Source organism: Silene latifolia, chromosome 4, assembly GCF_048544455.1.
Source record: "Silene latifolia isolate original U9 population chromosome 4, ASM4854445v1, whole genome shotgun sequence".
Taxonomy (NCBI): domain Eukaryota; kingdom Viridiplantae; phylum Streptophyta; class Magnoliopsida; order Caryophyllales; family Caryophyllaceae; genus Silene; species Silene latifolia.
The window spans coordinates 8,868,913-8,889,151 of NC_133529.1; the positions used below are offsets into that span (position 1 = coordinate 8,868,913).

The following is a 20,239-nucleotide window of genomic DNA, read 5'->3' on the forward strand; positions in this document are numbered from 1 at the left end:
ATTTATATTTATTTTTATATATTATTTCTCCTATAAACTACCGAGTACGAGAAATAATATATAAACCGTTGAGGAGTACATATACGAGTAATAAAGAAAGCAACCAAAAGAATCTAAATTAGATTGTTGGATACAACTAACCACTAACCAGCTCGCAGAAAATGAAGTTACGTACGTACAAAGTAATAAATTCTAGACAAGAATTTGAATCCACCACGTGTGAAGAACTTGGTGTAAAAACAGGGACACAAAACGAACCAAGTATTCATAACACGCGACTAGCGTCGATATTAGCTCTCAACTTCAGTTTTTTTAATTTGTTCATCTGTTGCATGTATGCCAAAAAAAAAAAAAAATGGATTTGTTAAACAAAGTCTTGAATATAGTAACTCCAATTTTAACTTTATTGATATTATGCATTTTCTTACCTCCTTTTCAACTTGTTAAGGTCATTCTTTCCATTGTACGTTACTTTTCTAGTGAAGACGTTGCCGGAAAAGTCGTCGTCATAACCGGTGCATCTTCTGGTATCGGCGAGGTTAGTTCATTTCCTAATCCTTTTTTATCGTCATTTGATTCATCATTTCTCTCTACTTCACAATGCATACATGCACAATAATTCTAAATGTCTCATACGTAACATTCATAAAAATATTTGACCTAAGTATATATGATAGTATATGTGAGCATGAATGCATGAAGATAAATGAGTGTTTAATGGAATAGTTTAAGGCGTTACCCGGTGATACTGAATTTTCACTATTACTATATTATAAAAATAAGAAAAATAAGGAGAAATTAAACTACTTTAATTTTCAATATTTGCCATGGGAAGAAACGTCATTTGCCGTAACTTTAATTTGGCAACAATAAAGTTCGATAATAATTTGATAAATTAATAAGATAAAAAATAAAATAGAAATCTTGCGTCGTATTATTAATGAACACCACTTAACCCTTTTTTGCATTCAAATTTTCAATTATTAAAGACATTAAACTCCTAAATACCCTATGACTATACGAGTAATAAATTTACCACATGAGACACCCAAGAATAAAAAAGGACAACAAATGACTAATTTTACTCGGTACATTTTACATTAATTCCGGTCATTACCTCCAAAGTCGAAATAGGGGGAGGACCATCATTGAGACCGTCTCGGAAATTGTCATAGTGAGCCCGGAGCCCCCCTTCCTTTTGTTAATATGCCAATCTGATGACATTAGACTGTGTTTATCAATTGTTTATGCAGTTTTACTCGGACTTAATTGATGTATTAAAATATTAAAATATACTTTTAATCTACTTAGACCTAGTTCTTGATTATTGAAATATTAAAATATTAATATATACTTTTTAATCTACTTAGACCTAGTTCTTGATTATTTTAATATTATAGGAGTATAAATGTATTTACGATTAATATAAATTAAGTTTTCTTGATAAAAAAAATATACGAAAAGAAAACACGGTCTTATTAAATCACAAATTCCATTAAGTTAAACAGGGGTCAAATATCACAAGTAAAATGAAAAGATTAGTATATAGAAAAAAAAAATCCTATTTAGCCAAATGGGATGGTATACGACCTATATTAGTTTTAGACTGATATACAGTTTTAAGAGAGATCAATTGTTATTAAATAAGATGAGAATTTGTCATAGGAAAAAAGTTATGAATTTTGATATAGTTATTTTTTTCCAATTTTGTACTCCCTCTGTCCCGGTCATTTATTGTCCTTTTCCATATTGGGGTGTCTCAGTTATTTGTTGTCCTTTCTATTTTGAGAATGAATTTGAAGAGTAATTTGATCATTCTCATTCAATTTGTTCCACTTGTTATTTCGTTATTGGTCATTTCCTCTTTCCTTGATCTTTGTGCCAAAACGAAAGGACAACAATTGACCGGGACGGAGGGAGCAGAATTTTTTAAAAAAACTCAATATTTCAATAGCTGCATGACCTTAAAAAAAAAACTTCAACCAATCACCTCATGCCACATGATTTAAAGGAGAAAGAGCTTACTTTTGCTTATTTTCTGCATGATAGGCACAGTTTGCGTGTCAAAAGTCCATTGGTTGTGTATGTTGTTGGTTTTTCATTAGAAGTGTTCCTACATGCGGTTTGGGTGTTCCATTTTGAAACGTGTGGAATGTCTTATGCAATTTTTTTTTTTTTTTTGAAGACTTCCTTGGCCAGCCAAGACCACCTATAAACATGGTCTTACGAAACATATATAAATTATTAAACTTTCCAATTAATTGAAAGATCACAATACTCTTTTTAGGGCTACCAAGAGTCCAAGACCATGTTCTATTGGAGTTAAAGTCATCTCATTTAAATTCGGTTAAGATCTTATAATGTCAGTTCAGAAAGTTCTGTAAAATTAAGTTAAGTTAAGTTCAGATCCTATCGGTTAACATTATGCACTTAAAAATATTAAGTAAAACAAAGTTAACTAATTTTGAATCACTAATTCCAACCCGAGGTTCATATCCATCTAAATATGTCTCTCGTGCATTGATGCTTCACAAAATACATGACTCTAATTTAAATATGTTTCCTTATTAAAATGAAGGAATATGTAACATTCATAAATAATTTTTTTCCTTATTAAAGTAGGGGGCGTATTTTAAAGGGAAAATAGTGGATTGAGTTATTCTTTTTTTTTTTTTTTTTTTTGAAATAAAACCACAAGGGCTTTAAGATATATTAACTAAATCATGAGAAACAAGATCATTAATGTTACGAGGCATATCCTCATACCAAATTCTTCTCCCTATCTGCCAAGGTTGCATATGAGCTAACTCATGGGCCACACTATTGAACTGACGTCTAACAAATAAAAACTCAACAGTCTCAAAAGCTAAACATAATTCGTAAATATCATCATAAATAAGAAAAATGTCACTCCTGCCGGTGCTCCTCTTCTTCAAGTCTTGAATCACATTCAAACAGCCGCTCTCGATTATCACCCGTGCAACGCCATGCCTTCGAGCTTCAGACAACCCCAAAAGAATCGCTTCAGCTTCAAGTATCTTCGGCTCCTTCTCCATCATCGTCTGCAATGCCACGCACCACTTCACAGCACCCCCTGCATCTCGACATACCACTCCCATTCCCGACCCCTGTCCACTTACAAACCCCGCATCCACATTTACTTTACGCCACCCCTCCCTCGGCCGCTCCCATCTCCCCACCATCCCACCGGGCACTATATCCAGGCCCTCTTCCACCGATGAGCCCGCCTCATGCATCTCCTCTATTAGCTCCGTTACCCTGCCCAACACAACCCGCACACTCACATTGCACCCCTCAAATATCGGCTTATTCCTCGCCTCCCATATCGCCTAGCACCCAGTCATTAGAGTCACACAATCCTCCATAGTCCCTTCTCTCATCATCGACTCACCCCACTCCCTCACCTTATCATAATCGATTTCCCTCATCGTATCCAACCCCAGCCCATCCCATACTCCCCCAACCCAGTCACACCCTCGGATAACATGCAAACATGTTTCCGCAGCATAAGAGCAAATAGGACAAACACCATCTACCCCACTGATCCGACGAGCTAAGTTATGCTTAGTAGCAATAGCTTCGTTACACAATTGCCAGAAGAACACCTTGATACGCGGAAGTACCGGCACTTTCCAAATCTTGTTTCAAAGCCACTTCTCCAATAGAGAATGGTTAAAATCACCTAGTTACTAAAAGAATAGGTAATTTCTATCATTTTCCCGCCAAAAAGCATATTATAAAAAAAGGAAATAATGATAATTATCTTCCTCCACCCAATAAGGAAATTAACAATTATAATTTAATTCATCTATTATCTTTTCATTAAAATTAATCTTTTCACTAAATTATATTATTTTCACTAAATTCTAAATTATAATATTATAATTAAAATAAAATAAAATTGATACTTCCTCCGTTCCATTGAATTGTTTACGTTTGTTTTTTGGGCACTATTCATAAGTGAGAATTATGCTAATATAATGACTTAAATTTTTTATCAATTAACGCAATTAATCTTTATTAAGGCTATGAAGGAATCGAACCCGGGTTGTATTACTTCTTTAGTGAGCAACTAACCACTATGCCACTTTACTACTATTGTTAAAAACTGGAAAGAAATTTATATTTGTATCCGCATTTCGTCTAGGATTGAAAAATACACAAGTCCTAGAAAACTCTCATATATAATAGTTAAGATACGATTTTCCCATTTTTCTTTTAATAAAAATGATATGGGGCCTCTCTCGAGAGTTGGCACAGGGCCCTCAAAACTACCGGGATGGCCCTGCTATAAATTGCTAAATCTTATTGATCCTATTATTAGATGATGAAAAAAAAAATGATGAGAAATGTAAACAATTATAAGGTACCAATAATATATAAGTAATTTTATAAAAAATATTAAACTTTAAGTACGGTGCATATAATACACGGGGTCTAAACTACTTTCCCATTAATTCAAAGATAACAATACCCCCTTTTCACAAAGTTTACTTTGTGATGACAATAATGTTATCACAGTACGCGGTAAGGACTACGGAGTATGCAATAACTCTAGTAATAAATTAAGGAGCGACATGATCGATTGATTGATTGGTGATGCTAGATATTTAACGTATGCACTAGAGTGACGCATACATTGTGGGGGTGGGGCTTAGTTTACTATGAAAATATGAAATCAATTCGTCGGAATTCAGAAACAAAATACCGTTACCTAGAACTCACGAAGTGGACCATCGTGTGTCAAGGCGGTCCGAAATGCAACGCCCCTTAGCTCGAACATCGTTTGATGACATCGTGTGTCAAGGCTCTTGCATATGCAGTCATACCTATAATACAGTACGGAGTATTAGATACATCGTTACGCACTAGCATGATGATACAAAGGCGGTCCGCAACTGATTTGCTAGCGAAAATTCTCAGTTTGCTTTTAGTGTCAACACCCAAAAGGTCGGGTATGCAACGTTTAAGCCTAAAATGAAAATTTCTTTATGTACTCTGGTTTCTAACTTAGAAGAATGACCCTAATTTTCCAAAGTTGCCAAATTTGCTGAAAATAAATGGGACTTGGAAGAATTTATATAATTTATCGAAGGATTTTTTGTCAGATAACACCTAACATTTACACTTTTTGTAAATCTGGTACCTAATGTTTTTTTATTTGTCCAAAAACACCTAACATTTACTTTTTTTTTTTTTGATCAAATGACACCAAACTCACTTTTCCGTAAAAAAAAGTCAAGAAACTGTCTTGACTAACTTAGCAAATAATGACTTAGCATTGTTTTCTTAATTTATTTCATTCTTACCTCTATTTCAGTCATTACTATACTCTCCACACTCCACACTCCACACTCCCCATTTTTCATCCATAACAATCACCTTTCCATCCCATCAATTTGCAAAAGAAAATGAACAAGAAGCAGCGTATGAGGACAACAAATGCATCTAACCCGCTTTGTAGGGTTGGAGGACGAGCTTAAAAAAGACATATTAGGTTGAAAGGATGATAAAAGAGGAGGAGAAAATTGGACAATGAAGGCATAAATTGGGGCTTTAATTTGAGAGTGAAGGAATAAAATTAGAGGGTTAAATAAGGGTTTTAATTGGAGAGAAATTGGGTTCAATTGGATGGATAAGTGGAATTGGAAAATGGGAGTGGGGATTGAAGGCAAAAACAAAGAGAAATGAGTAAACAATTCCAAGTCACCATTTGCTCCGTTAGTCACTACAAGGGAAAGTCTGTTTAGAGTCCGAATTTTCAGTAGCAAAGCATCAATTTTCCGTAGCTAATTGGCTTAGAGACGGAATTTGACACTGAATTTTGTCCGTAGCTAAACACCTAGTCGCTAATTTTGCTACTGGATTAGCGACTAAAACTTGCTACTAATTTAGCTACGGAAGGGTTGTAGCTAAGTTAGCGATGGATGTAGCGACTGAATTGTAGGTAGCTACTTAGCAACAAATCTAGCGACCTATGTAGTGTTAGTAGCTAAATTAGCATCTCAATCAGCGACTGCGATAATAGTAGCAAAATTAGCGACAATAATAATAAGTAGCTAAACTTGCGACATTTTATTCAGTAGCTAAATTGGCGACAAAAAATTCGGTAGCTAAATTAACGTCAAATTACCCAATAATAAAATTGAATTAGAAAATATATCCTAGCTCAATTGAGGCGTAAAAAACGTTTAGTCAACCTGAAGCTTCTTGCATTGTAATCATCATCAAGGAACTATGGAGGCAATTTATAAATGAACTAATTATCAAACTGAATATATCACCATTTAATAGTACAAAATACAATCTGTAAAACGGAGAGAAATCCTTATTCAACCAAAAGCACACAATTAAAATACGTATTTAAACTCTTATACAGTAGCTTTTCACAATCCTGTGCAACTGAATAAGATGGAAAGCTGGGAGTCTTTATAAAGATGTCACTACATTGAAGTTACTTCTAACATACAAGCCATATTAATTTTGAAATCTAATAGCTCCATTGGAATAAACTCTTTCAATTCCTCTTCAAGTCCTTGAGCTTTTTTACTTGCTTTTGTGCGTGCATTGAATAGTTTTTGAGTAGTCCTAAGTTCGTGTTCTGTAGAGTGTAATGTGGTAAGAATGTCACTGAATCCTACTTGTCGTAGTGTTGCCCCAAAACCTACAAAAGAGTTAAGCAATGAGAAGAGAGGGTAAGAAGATAATACGATCATACATTCATCACTTGGTAGAAGATAAGAAGAAAGTTTTATATAAAACTGAATATAAATTAAAGGGCCAACCAATAAAATTGGTACGAAAAGAAATGATCAAATATTTGAAGGTCATTCATAAATAAAAAATTACTGCAGTGTTAATAAATGGGTCAATACTTTCAGAAAGATAACATTAACAAGATATCGACTACAAATCAAAGACAGGTGCGCAGCCTTAACCCACTATTAGGAAACAATAAAAGAATCGACGGACAAAGTAATCTCAAGTTTTGCACAAATAGCCAATTAATTTACCTGCAGCATGGCACAAATTCAAGAGTTATATAATTAGTAAATCCATGGAAAACAAGAATTTTGAAGTGCGGCTGTAAGTATATTCATGAGTATAATTCGTCAACGGTTTTAACATTGAAAATAATCAAGCAAAATGAGTGAACTGAAATAATCATCACCACCATATATATATATGGTCGCTAAATGAGACAGTCATAGCTAATACACTAATACCACAAAATAATCAAGCAGTTTTGGACACTAGTTTTAAGAGGAGGAATGGCGAATGGTCATAGCTAATACACTAATACCACAAAACTACACTAATACGGCAAAACTGCAAATGGTCGGTAGTACAAAAGAGGATCAGAGGAAGGGGTTTCTCCTCGGTACTCGATGAATCAGTGGCGGTGGTTTGAGAAAATTGAATACTCTATTACCGTCTTAGATATCAGTAGTGGATTCTTCATTTGTTTTATACAACTTTACATATTTAATTGTTTGATTCAATTTAAAATTTAGGGCGTGTGTGCCCCATGTTTTTTTTGGTTCCTAATGTGTACGACTAGTTAAAATTTCTATATAAAATATAAAATTTTATAACTTTAATTTTAGCCCGGGATACTTGCGATTTCTGGTTCCGCCCCTGATGATGACGATGAATGCTTACTTTCATAAAGTTGATTAACAAAGGGAGGTTGAAAAGGATGCGATGAAAACGGAGGATCAATATTGAAGTTAAAGATGGAGGATTAGTGCGTCTGGGAGAAGGGGTAGGTAAAAGATGGAAATGATTAGGGTTTCTGTAGTTGATTTTGGAAGTTATGGGAATTTTTGGCGTGAGTTAGTGGGTTAAAGTATGATTAATGGGGGAGTTATAAGTGTTGGATTAATCTCCCAAAAACTCCAACAATTAAATGTTGAAATAAAGTGTTAAATGTTTCACAAGATAATACGTAAATTATTTACGTTTTGGAAGAAGAAATATATAATGCACAAAAGGTTATGAAATTGTTTTAATGAAAACAATTAATGGTTTACTAGAAGTTATGAGAACTTTTAGTATAAATTGATGTTGATGCTAATAGTTTTAGGACACACAAAAAATATAGAGAGGCAAATTACATTATATTGGTGAGAATACTTCTTGTTCGAAAGAGAGAAAAGAGAGTGTTCAACATCCATTAGAAATAATAAGGGTGAAGCAAAGATTGAGAGAAAGTGACAATACTAGTGTGAGTGATTGTACTTTAAGAACTTTGTAATATCTTATTAGTGAATTAATTTGTCGAGAGAGCCGTGGTTTTCCCTTAGTTGAGAAGGGTTTCCACGTGAGAAATTGTGGTGTCACTTTATTTGCCCTTACTTATTCGTCGTGTGTGTTCCTTTGTAGTATCGTTGTTGGGTGAGATTCTTCCCGCACCGGGTTTACAGGACGCTTCCCCAACAGTGGTATCAGAGCCGAAGGTTCTGTATATTGGCCGGGAGGTGTGGGAGATTCCGATTTAGGGAGGAACTTATTTATCGTAAGTAAGATGGCGGAGAAATTTTATGTTCCATTATTTGATGGGAAGATGAATTTTATGGTGTGGAAAAGCACAGTTGAAGACTTGTTAGTCCAGTCAAGTCTTGATGAGGCTTTGGAATTGACTAAGCCATTGGAGATGAGTGAGTCTAATTGGGAGTCAAAGAAAAAGAAAGCCGTGAGTATGATAAGGTTGGCGGTAGCACCGGAGATTAAGTATAATCTTTTGAGCGAGAAGGAGCCGAGGGCCTTGTTAGAGAAGTTACAAGGCATGTATGCGTCAAAGTCGCTCACCAACCGATTATGTTTGCGATGGGAGTTGTATCAACTCAAGATGGAAAAGGGTGATACAAATTTGCAAGACCACATAAATAAATTCAACCAGCTCGTGTGTCAACTCTTGAATGCCGATGAGAAGATAACGGATCAAGAGCAAGCTCTCTTGTTATTGGCTTCGTTGCCGAAAAGTTTTAGACCCATTGTGATGACGATGCTCGTGGGTAAAGAGAAAATTTCTTTGGATGAAGCAATAACGGTGGTGAGAGAAAATGAGAGGATGATGGCAAAAATAGATGGAAATGCATCATCAAGTGATGGGGCACTAGTGGCAGATGGTATTGAAAGAGGGAGAAAATCACAAAGATATGGAGATAGCCAAAGAAGTAGATCGAAGTCGCGCGCGAGAGACATGGATAATGTGGAGTGTTATTATTGTCATGAGAAGGGCCATATTCAACGAAATTGTCCAATGATGAAGGAAGACTTGAAAAGTGTGAAGTCTTTAAGAGAAAAGTTGGGCAAAACTAAGGTTGATGATATAGGTGATTCTTCCAATATGGTGTGTGGTAATAGTAGTGATGATGAAGGTATATTCTTGACTACTCGGGACGAGGTAGAGTGTCAAGAAAAATGGGTGATGGATTCGGGTGCCTCTGTGCATGTGTGTAAAGACCAAGGAGCATTCGATACTTTGCAAACTGATGGAGACTTTGGGCAAATCAAACTGGGTGATGGCCTCAAATTAAAAGTTGAGGGTGTAGGGAGTGTGAGAATGAAACTCCATGATGGCACCATAAGAACTTTAAAAAATGTGAGGTATGTCCCTAAAGCTTGTTCCAACATTATTTCTTTGGGTGTGCTGACGACTCAGGGGAACCGATATGTTGGTAATGGTAAGTGATGCAAAGTGTATCGTGGAAGAAACTTGGTAATGCAAGGGGTGAAAAAGAAAAATAACATTTGCTATGTGGATGGACATAGCGTGAAAAGGAAGGCCGGCGTAAAGAAGAAAGTCCGCTTTTCCGAGATAGTTGAGGTGTTTGGAGCTTTTGGTCGAGGGAGGAAATTGTTGGATTAATCTCCCAAAAACTCCAACAATTAAATGTTGAAATAAAGTGTTAAATGTTTCACAAGATAATACGTAAATTATTTACGTTTTGGAAGAAGAAATATATAATGCACAAAAGGTTATGAAATTGTTTTAATGAAAACAATTAATGGTTTACTAGAAGTTATGAGAACTTTTAGTATAAATTGATGTTGATGCTAATAGTTTTAGGACACACAAAAAATATAGAGAGGCAAATTACATTATATTGGTGAGAATACTTCTTGTTCGAAAGAGAGAAAAGAGAGTGTTCAACATCCATTAGAAATAATAAGGGTGAGGCAAAGATTGAGAGAAAGTGACAATACTAGTGTGAGTGATTGTACTTTAAGAACTTTGTAATATCTTATTAGTGAATTAATTTGTCGAGAGAGCCGTGGTTTTCCCTTAGTTGAGAAGGGTTTCCACGTGAGAAATTGTGATGTCACTTTATTTGCCCTTACTTATTCGTTGTGTGTGTTCCTTTGTAGTATCGTTGTTGGGTGAGATTCTTCCCGCACCGGGTTTACAGGACGCTTCCCCAACAATAAGATAGGAGGAGTTGATTATATTGGATATGTTAATTATATGACACACTCGGGCTCAATAAGTAGAGTCTAGATCCTCTGTCCCACTTTCGTGTTTCATCTTGTGTGCTAAATGAAGATATAGTGGGATACAAGATGGAAAATGGAAATGGAAAATGAAGATAAATTTCCAAAATAAATAAATTGATCTATAGTTTACTTCAAAATATACAAAATAGTTAATAATCGATATGTATATAATTACGGAGTATTTAGCAAACTACATAAATGGAGTCGAACTGGTTTCTATTAAACTTTGTTTTTAATTTGGCTTCATGATGATTTAATTAGGTATTAGGTAATCACTTGTATCGTTAATCTTCTAAATTGAGTTCGGATTCTTTACCCTCATTTCTGTGTCCCATCTTACTTCTCACTAGTTCTCCATTTAACACATAAGAATTAACGAGTTAAGACTATCTGTACCACTTTTATGTCCCATTTTGTGTCCCATCACCTTAAGACTTTGACAGATCACACTTCCGAAAACATAAATTGTAATAATATATATCAAAGTGTTAATGTGTCATTAAAAAGAAGCAATGAGACATAAGATGGTACATGAAATGAGACAGAGGATTTGCATTATTGGCATTAACTATCAAAAATAATTGTGAAAATATTATAAAAGGATTATGTGTCAAAAGACAATGGTAGTGACACACAAGACGATGGAACACGGAATTGGAACAGAGGATCTGTATTAGTCGTTAAATGGTTGTAGTTAACAATTGGCTAATCATTTAATTTGTAGCTAAATGAGCAACGATTTTAGCTACTAAATTAATTTGCTCGCAAGATTAGAGACTAATTAAATTATTGGTCTCTAAATTAGTCGCTAAATTGTCTAATTAGCTACGGGCTAATCACTAGTAGCTAAATTAGCAACCGTTTCAGCTACTGATTTAATTTGGTCGTCATATTAGAGACTAGTTATATCACTAATCTCTAAACTAGTCGCAAAATGTGGTCATTAGCTACTGGCGATTTACTTGTAGCTAAATGAGCGACAATTTTAGTTACTAGTTTTATTTGGTCGCCAAATTAGAGACTACTTATGCCAAGAGTCTCTAAATTAGTAGCAAAATTATCGGATTAGCTACAGGCTAATCACTAGTAGCTAAATTAGTAGCTATATGGATCTTCTCTTGTAGTGAGTCAAGACGGTTTTTTGACTTTTTTTGACGGAAAAGTCAGTTTAGTGCCATTTGACAAATAAAAGTAAATGTTAGGTGTTTCTGGGCAAATAAAAAAAACATTAGGTACCAGATTTATAAAAGGTGTAAATGTTAGGTGTTTTCTGACAAAATACAATTTACCGAATTACCTAAAAATCATGGTTATAAATAATAGAACATATAGGGGTCATCAAAGCGCACAAGATATAGGGGTCATCAAACATTTGGACCGGGCCGGCCGGGTTAGGCGGTTCCAAAACCGACTCGGGATAGAAAACAAGTCGGGTTGGGTCTCGCTGGGCCTAGTGGAGGTAAACTCGGAACCGGCCCAGGATAGGATCAAGAAACAAGCCAAGGGCCGGCCTGATTTATTTCCTAGACCTGAGTCCACCCCTTAATTATGGTGGGTCGAGTCGGCCCTAAAGCTTGACCATCCCTAACAAGATACACGGGACTTGTATTTTAACCCCAACCCACCATTAATTAATCTTTAAAGGCCAAGCTTATATTTATACCATTTCGTACCAAAAACAAAATATTTAAGACCATTTGTATTAAGGATAGTGATAGGGCGCCACCGGGTGACGCCCAAATTGGGTGCCACCCTCTCACAACAATTGATTATTGAAGGGGTCCCCACTCACCCCATGTGAGAGGGTGACGCCCAAATTGGGTGTCACCCGGTGACGCCCTTTCATTTTCCTTGTATTAATGAGACTCAAACCAAACTCGGTCGGGCTCTTATATCAACTAGAGGTGAGTGTAACAATATTATTGACCCCATACATTTATGCAATCTTCATCTCCCCATCTCCTTGTTAAAGGTTGTCACTTTGATCCATAACATGTGTATTCTCAATTTTAAACTATCCTATTTTAGGGGGAAAATACTTACATTCTCTTGGAAGATGTCCTCCCTACACTCAAAGAAGAAGACCAAAATAAGAATTAAATATTGTAAAATCTTCCTTTGGGTGTATGAAGGACGTCCTCTGAGAAAACGCAAGTATTTCTCAATTTAGAGATCTTCAATATATAGGGCAAGTCTTTGTCCATCTATAAGAAGTGGGCTCAATTAGTTAAAAGGAACTTTTTGTTAAAGATCTGATATCTTAGAATATGTTCTTTTGGACCAAAATTGTCTATTTTTTGGACTGAAATTGTCTGAACTGAACTGAATTTAATAGAGCTGAACTGAACTGAACAGAACTAAAATTAATAGGGCTAAACTGAACTAAACTAAACTGAACTTATCTGAATTGACTTGAAAGTTGAAATAATAATAAAAAGATTATACTACTAATAATAATAACAATAACACCAATAATAATAATAATAATAATAATAATAATAATAATAATAATAATAATAATAATAATACCAATAAATATTATAATAATATTATTCATTAATAATTATATATTAATATAATATAATAAAAATAATCTAATAAGATATATAAAAAATAAATAGTAATATAATAATAAATAGTGTAATAATAATAGTAATATATTGGTAATATCAATGATAACATTATTAATAATAATATAATATATTAATAATAATTACTAAACAATAAATAGTAATATAATAATAATAATAGGTCTAATATAATAAATTATTAATATAATAATATTATATATAATAATAATAAATATGTGATTAATAATATTAATAATAATAAATATATTAATAAAATAATAAATACAATATAATAAATTATTAAAATAATAATTTTAAATATAATAATAATAATAATAAATATGTTATGAATAATATTAATAATAATGAATATATTAATAAAATAATAAATATAGTATAATATAATAATAAATATATTAAATATATATTTATATATATATATATATATATATATATAATATAAAACATAAAAATTAATTATTAACAAATATAATAGTAATATAATAAATATAGAAATAATATAATAATAATAATAATAATAATTACAATCGTAAATAAATTAATATAATAATAATGATATCAATAAGAATATAAAATAAGAATAATATTAATGTTGAAATAAACTAATATGAACTGAACTGAACTTAATCGAGCTGAACTGAACTTATTAGAACTGAAATTAAGTAAAAGAACAAGGCCTTACAGTTATGACTTACGAATATGATCGTCTTAATAGAAATAATAGTTGTGTGCTTTGATGATTTTTTTTCTTATAAGTATATATATAGAGCTGGCAAACAATGACACGACACGAACCCGACACGAAATTAACGGGTTTGGGTTGAGGCTTAATGACCCATTTATGTAAGTGGGTCGACACGAACACGACACGATATTTAATTGGGTTGGGTTTGGGTTGAGCTCTCTAAACACGAACCCGACACGAAAGATCTGTTTACTAAATTAATCTTAATTTTTCTTCATCTTTCATCCCATAAATATACTTAAACTTTCCAAATATGGACAAGACACGAAAACACGACCCGAAATCGACACGAAATTAATGGGTTAGGGTTGACACTTGATGACCCATTTATGTAAGTGGGTCGACACGAACACGACACGAAATTTAATTGGGTCGGGTTTGGGTTGGAGGGTCTGTGACCCGTTTACATGTGACACGAACACGAACCCGACACGACCCGATCTGTTTGCCAGGTCTATATATATATAATGATTAAATATCTAAATTTAATATTTTAAGAAAAATTATAAAATAAATATAGAATATAGTCCGTGTTTAGTTAAAGGGGTTATTAACTCCCTGTCTACATTCCATATCACTCTGTATGGAAATCTTAGAGAGTCATCAAATATATCTCTTGGAACTTGGAAGGGTTAAAGTATAGAATAGTTAATCCCAGGCCGGGCCGTGGCGAGCTGGGTCGGCCATGGGACAACAACCCAGGCAAGACACGAGTGAGAGACTGGGCTGGTTCGGGCCAGGATTGGTTTTGTCCAGCCAACTTAGTAGCGGGTCAAAGCGGGCTGAGCTAGGCCACCTTTGTTTTCTAATTTGTTAGGGATGGGACCGGCCCCAGACCAAGGAAAATACGGCCCTAGCCTGACCCGAGTTGATGTGCGATCCATATAAGGTTGACCGGGCTGCTAGATCGACCGATAAGATCATATTGGGCCGAGCCGGATTGGCCTGCCATGATGCAAAATTCTACTCACAAATTTACAAATATATATTATAAATATTTAGAGTTGGGATTTCCTTCCCTTTTAATTTGTTTTAGGTATAAGAAATAATTTTTTTAAAAAAAAAAAAAAACAGAAGAAATAAGGATTTTGGTATAAGCAGAAAAGCGATTTATAAATTTTGTGAATAAAATTGCTGAAAATTAAAAATGATGACATCCCCTATTTACTAAATGAATAGGCCAATCTACGTTTTTTCCCGCCTAAAATACTATGGGCTAAGTGTAATGTAAAAAATGATTCCCAAAAAATATGTATAACGTCCTATTCTACTATGTGCTAATTCTAGATCATATCAATGATCTTGCCCAAAAATAACATAAAAATTGATTGGCAAAAAATAAGTATAAAATCCTCAATCATTGCCAAAAAAAAGTATACCGTCAATCGTTGCTAATATTGCTACAAGTAAAAAATCCCCGATCATTGCCAAAAAATTGGATTCATATATTACAAATCTCGAAGTAAAAAAATCCTCGATCATTGCCAAAAAATGTGGGTTCATATATTACAAATCTCGAAATATATCTTTCACTAATCGAAATATATAAAATCATTGCCAAAAAAACGTGAAATATGAAAAAATTAAATTAAATGACGTGAAATATGAAAAATTAATGAGGTGTTAACTTAGCATGATTAAGTAATATAAAAATAAAGACTCTATAAATACTGCGCATTCATTGCGCGGGATCTCAACTAGTTAGTAGAATAATTGATTTGGAGAAGTTGTATACAGCTTATACCCGACACATTGATTGGAATAAGGTAAGCCCAACATCACTGGGCCATATCAACTAGTTAGGCTAAAATATTCTAATGGGTTCATAAATTGGGCTAGATATACATATACTCCGTTAGTTGGGTTTTCGCCTCCCAGAGAACCAAATCGTCTGTAAATAAATGGTTTTATTGTTGGGAAAAAGACAACAGAAGTTCACTAGCCACATTTTTTCCGGTTCTTTTAAATATTTTTCGTGAACGATTCTTTAATTTCGTACCTATTATCATTATTAGCTTACTAATCCCCCTACTACTAAGAGAATAAAAATTCTCAAAAGTTTTCCCTTCAAACTCCACCTACTTATATAAGGAAGGAAATAAAACTTTCTCATTAAACTATAATCGTTTTCCTAAAGCATGACTTTTTTTTTTATTAAATTATAGATTATAATTATATAATATTTTAATTAAAATAAAATAAAAGGAGTATAAAATTATAAAATACAAAATCGTTAATTTTTTTTCGAAAATGACTTAATGCATACTTAAACTTTATAAAATAATAAAATAATATTATTAGATACGTGAAAAAAACTCATTAAGATAAATTAAGCAAAGTTATAAAATAAAAACATTAACTTTGTGTTAAAAAAAATTCATGACATACTACATTTTTTTTCTCATATTAAAATACAATTAAGTGAAATAAAAAAATCTGAAGGTATAAAATTTGGAATGAATCCTCCTATATACTAAGAGAATAAAATTCTCCAAAGTTTTCCTCCAAAAGGTATCAAGCTAAATAGGAAAACGAAAATACTTCTTTCTTTAAATTATTATCATTTCATCAAAATATAACCTTAGCTTTTAATCAAAAAATAGTATTTTCTTTGAAAATCTTAATTATAATAATTTAACTAAAAAAGATAAATTCACTATTATTTTATAAACTGTAAATTTCTAAACTTTTGTTATGTACTAATTATTATTATATATGAGAGAATGACTTGACACATTTTGTATAAAACAAAATATTAAACCGGATTTTCTAAACTGATATAATTAGCTTCGTCACAAAAAAATAAGAAATCATTAACAGAATTTGAGAAAATTTATTATTTGTAATCATTAGTTTTATGTTAAAAAAAAAAATCATTAAACATATTTTATAACTTTACTAAATTCTCTTGAAGTTCATAGTTCATTTTTTTCTCATATCGAAGTACGATGAGGTATATGAAAAATATGAAAAATTAATAATGTATCAATTTAAAATATTTAAATAATAACTAAAAACAAAACCTCTATATATACCGCAAATATGCGGGATTTACACTATTAAATACCAATAATATAATTGTTACATTCTCTAATATTCCTATCTAAAAAACCGCGTATTTGCGCGGGATCTATACTAGTTTTATTTTAATCACGACTCATTCTAATTTTTATTACCAATGATATCATTTTTTCTTAAAATTGTAAATGATCTCACAGTGAACTTATCATGAGACCGTGTCTTAAGAGAATTTCCGAAAATTTATATAAATAAGTGTCACATAAATATGTTTGTCCTTAATTTGAATGACATGATAAACTAATACTGATCTTTACATAATATATCTAGCAACTGGCATATGAGTATGCCAGAAGAGGAGCATTCCTAGTACTAGCGGCAAGGAGAGAAAAAAGTTTGCGCGAAGTCGCAAATTTGTGTGTCGAACTTGGCTCACCGGACGCTATAGCAGTTCCCGCAGATGTTTCCAAGATTAACGATTGCAAACGTATCGTTGATTCTACTATAGCACACTTTGGAAGACGTAAGTTATTAATTTTATCATCCAAAAACCTAAATTTTAAATCGCTTATCCAACACTCTCGTACTCAGTGGTGGAGCGATTGGGGGCTAGCAGGGGCAGTCGCCCCCGCTGAAGTTTGAAAATTTCGAAATATTTAGTTAAAATTTTTGAATTTTTTCGAGGCCCCCTTACAATATTTACATTTCGCACCCACTGTCTTAAAATCCTGGCTCCACCACTGCTCGTACTCGTATTAGGTTAATGAGTATTGGTGTATTGAAATGTAGTGGATCATCTTGTGACCAATGCTGGAATTACTTCAATGAGTATGTTTGAAGATTATGAAGAAAATACCATGCCAACATCGATCATGGTATGGTATTCATTTTGTGACGGAGTAACAAGTTTTACATCATGGTATGGTATGGTATGGTATTCATTTTGTTGTTCTTATGGCAGGATATTAATTTTTGGGGTGCTGTTTATATAACTCGCTTTGCGATTCCTCACCTTCGAAGTACCAGAGGAAAGATTATTGCCATGTCTTCGTGTGCATCTTGGCTAACAACACCGCGATTGAGCATCTATAATGTAGGAAAGATTATTGCCATGTCTTATGTCAGATGCTTTACAATTAACCACCATGTATTTTGTTTATACGGAATACAATTGATTTTAATGACATATAATTACATGTTTAATTTGTAGGCTAGTAAAGCAGCTATGGCATCGTTTTATGAGACCTTACGAGTTGAAGTTGGATCGGATATTCATGTTACTTTAGTTACTCCAGGACTGTTCGAGTCTGAAATAACAAAAGGCAAACATCTTTCACGCGAAGGCTTAATGAATGTTGATCCGCTTCAAAGAGATGTAAGGCTTCTTCTATATGTGTCTCCAACACTTTGTGAGTTATTATGGTTGTCAGGATTCGAACCCGTGACCTTTGGTTACACTGACTCTGATACCATGATAGATGAACCATCTCAACCAAAACCCTAAGGCCGGTGATGGTTGAGGTTCAACTGTACGTTATATTTATTCCTATTAGTCTTATATAAGCTCTCGTAAAGTTTACTATATGAATGAATGTAGGTTGTGGTAAGTTTATTTCCGATGGAGACAACAGAAAGATGTGCAAAGGTTGTTATTAATAGTGCATGCCGTGGACAAAGATACGTGACTACGCCAGCATGGTATCGGGTTTCTTACTGGTGGAGAGTGTTTTGGCCGGAGCTGGTGGAATTGGTTTTCCGTTTGTTTTATGTCACCGAGCGTGGAGTCTCGCCCAGTGAATCATTGAGTAAGAAGCTCATGGATCTCCCCGGATTGAAGGAAATTGTTCATCCATCTTCAATCCAATGTTCTGGTGTCAAAACTGACTAGAACGGATCTTGTTTCGTTGGTTTCATACATAATATATATGTTGCCAATTACGGACAATGTAAAAGTTCAGAAGTTGTTTTTTTTAAAAAATTTGTATTGAAGTTAGTTCATCAATCTATAGGTATTTGTAAGGTGAGGCTAAAAGGGTAGAACCAGAAATATGATATTCGGCAATAATGGACGGGAGTCACGGAACCCGGATTTATATTTCGTTGTAGTAAATTAATGCACTAAATAAATTAGACTGTTTTTTGAGAAAAAATAAATTAGACTGTTGAGTATAAAGCTCCAGCTCATATGAGTTACACATGTAAAAATTTCACATTTTGAAAAATTAGAGAACAATATTCCACTATATAAGGCACATTTTGAAAAATTAGAGAACCTTATTTCACTATATAAGGCAAGAGGGTACTCCCACTATAACCAATTGTTTTTAGAGTGGAATCCTCTTGGGTTGTATTGTGAACTCATTCTCCTCCGTTCGGGTGCGACCCAGACCCCTTGTTGAATTTAACATGGCATCAGAGTTCATGACTTTATCCTGGGTTTGATATAAAAAAAATGAACAAAATTGTTACTCTTCCTATATACTAAAAAAAAAAATGAAGGGATAAAAGTGCCTATAGAAATCGAGAATGATTGATGGACATGGGCCACAATCTTCAAAAGCATTGGGTAGCAAAAAAAAGACAATTTACTCAATTTCAAACAAGGGTGACAAACACAAAAATGTCAACCCGCTTTATTATGGGGCAACTGAAAGAGACTCCAAAACAAAAGTTGGCCAAAAATCCCATAAATTAAATAGGGCATTAGGCACATACTTGCAATACAACAATGAGCCAAAGACCCGAATAGAACAAAGAGCAATAGACCTGAATTCATGTTGGACAATTAGTAACCCAAAGTAAAACAAAGGGTAAAAACTCGAGCAAGATGGGCGTTGACTCTGAGAAAGATGGGATAAAATAAAGATCCTAAATCATCGAAGTTCTAGCGTAAAAGAACAAGTTATAGGAAGATGACAACATGATTGGAGATTCAAGATACCAAGCTAATTCGGAATTAAGTGTCAAGGGGGAGTGTTGGAATTTGACACATAATTGTGTAACTTAACTTTTTAAGTTACATTAGTTTATGTTTATTACATGTTAAATGTCATTAAATTAAAACGGAGTTTTAGAGACATATATACATTAATAGTTAAGGAGAGTTTAAAGTCATGTAAGTTATATAAATAGGCTTATTTACGATGTGCTATATTGTGTAGTCTTGTGCTTTTATTGAGAGCTACAAGCTCTCACCATATGAGAGTAATTCTCTCAGATCCTCCCCCACAATTATAAAAGTGTATCACTTCAATTTATATAAATGATTTATTTTTATGTCTTTTGGGTCCACGATACTTCAGCTGCCAAAATTCTAACATGGTATTAGAGCTCATGGTTAAAGACCTGGGTTTCATGGGCCAAG

General features: G+C 33.5%; 1 protein-coding gene across 1 annotated transcript; it reads left to right on the forward strand.

Annotated features, from left to right (window-relative positions):
• Positions 1–221: 221 nt before the first annotated feature.
• On the forward strand, positions 222–18,970 carry LOC141652826 (11-beta-hydroxysteroid dehydrogenase 1A-like). The gene is made up of 6 exons (XM_074460431.1): positions 222–538; positions 17,206–17,398; positions 17,665–17,750; positions 17,837–17,968; positions 18,086–18,250; positions 18,473–18,970. Exons 1-6 carry the CDS (start codon positions 356–358, stop codon positions 18,761–18,763), a joined length of 1,050 nt encoding a protein of 349 aa, XP_074316532.1. The 5' UTR covers positions 222–355; the 3' UTR covers positions 18,764–18,970.
• The last annotated feature ends 1,269 nt before the right edge of the window (positions 18,971–20,239 follow it).

Bases quoted from the DNA above. Each gene is read 5' to 3' on its own strand.
- LOC141652826 (XM_074460431.1), top strand. From the start codon at position 356: ATGGATTTGTTAAACAAAGTCTTGAATATAGTAACTCCAATTTTAACT. The intron at 17,751-17,836 runs GTATGGTATTCA...TTCTTATGGCAG, and splicing joins CCATGCCAACATCGATCATG to GATATTAATTTTTGGGGTGC. The intron at 18,251-18,472 runs GTAAGGCTTCTT...GAATGAATGTAG, and splicing joins TTGATCCGCTTCAAAGAGAT to GTTGTGGTAAGTTTATTTCC.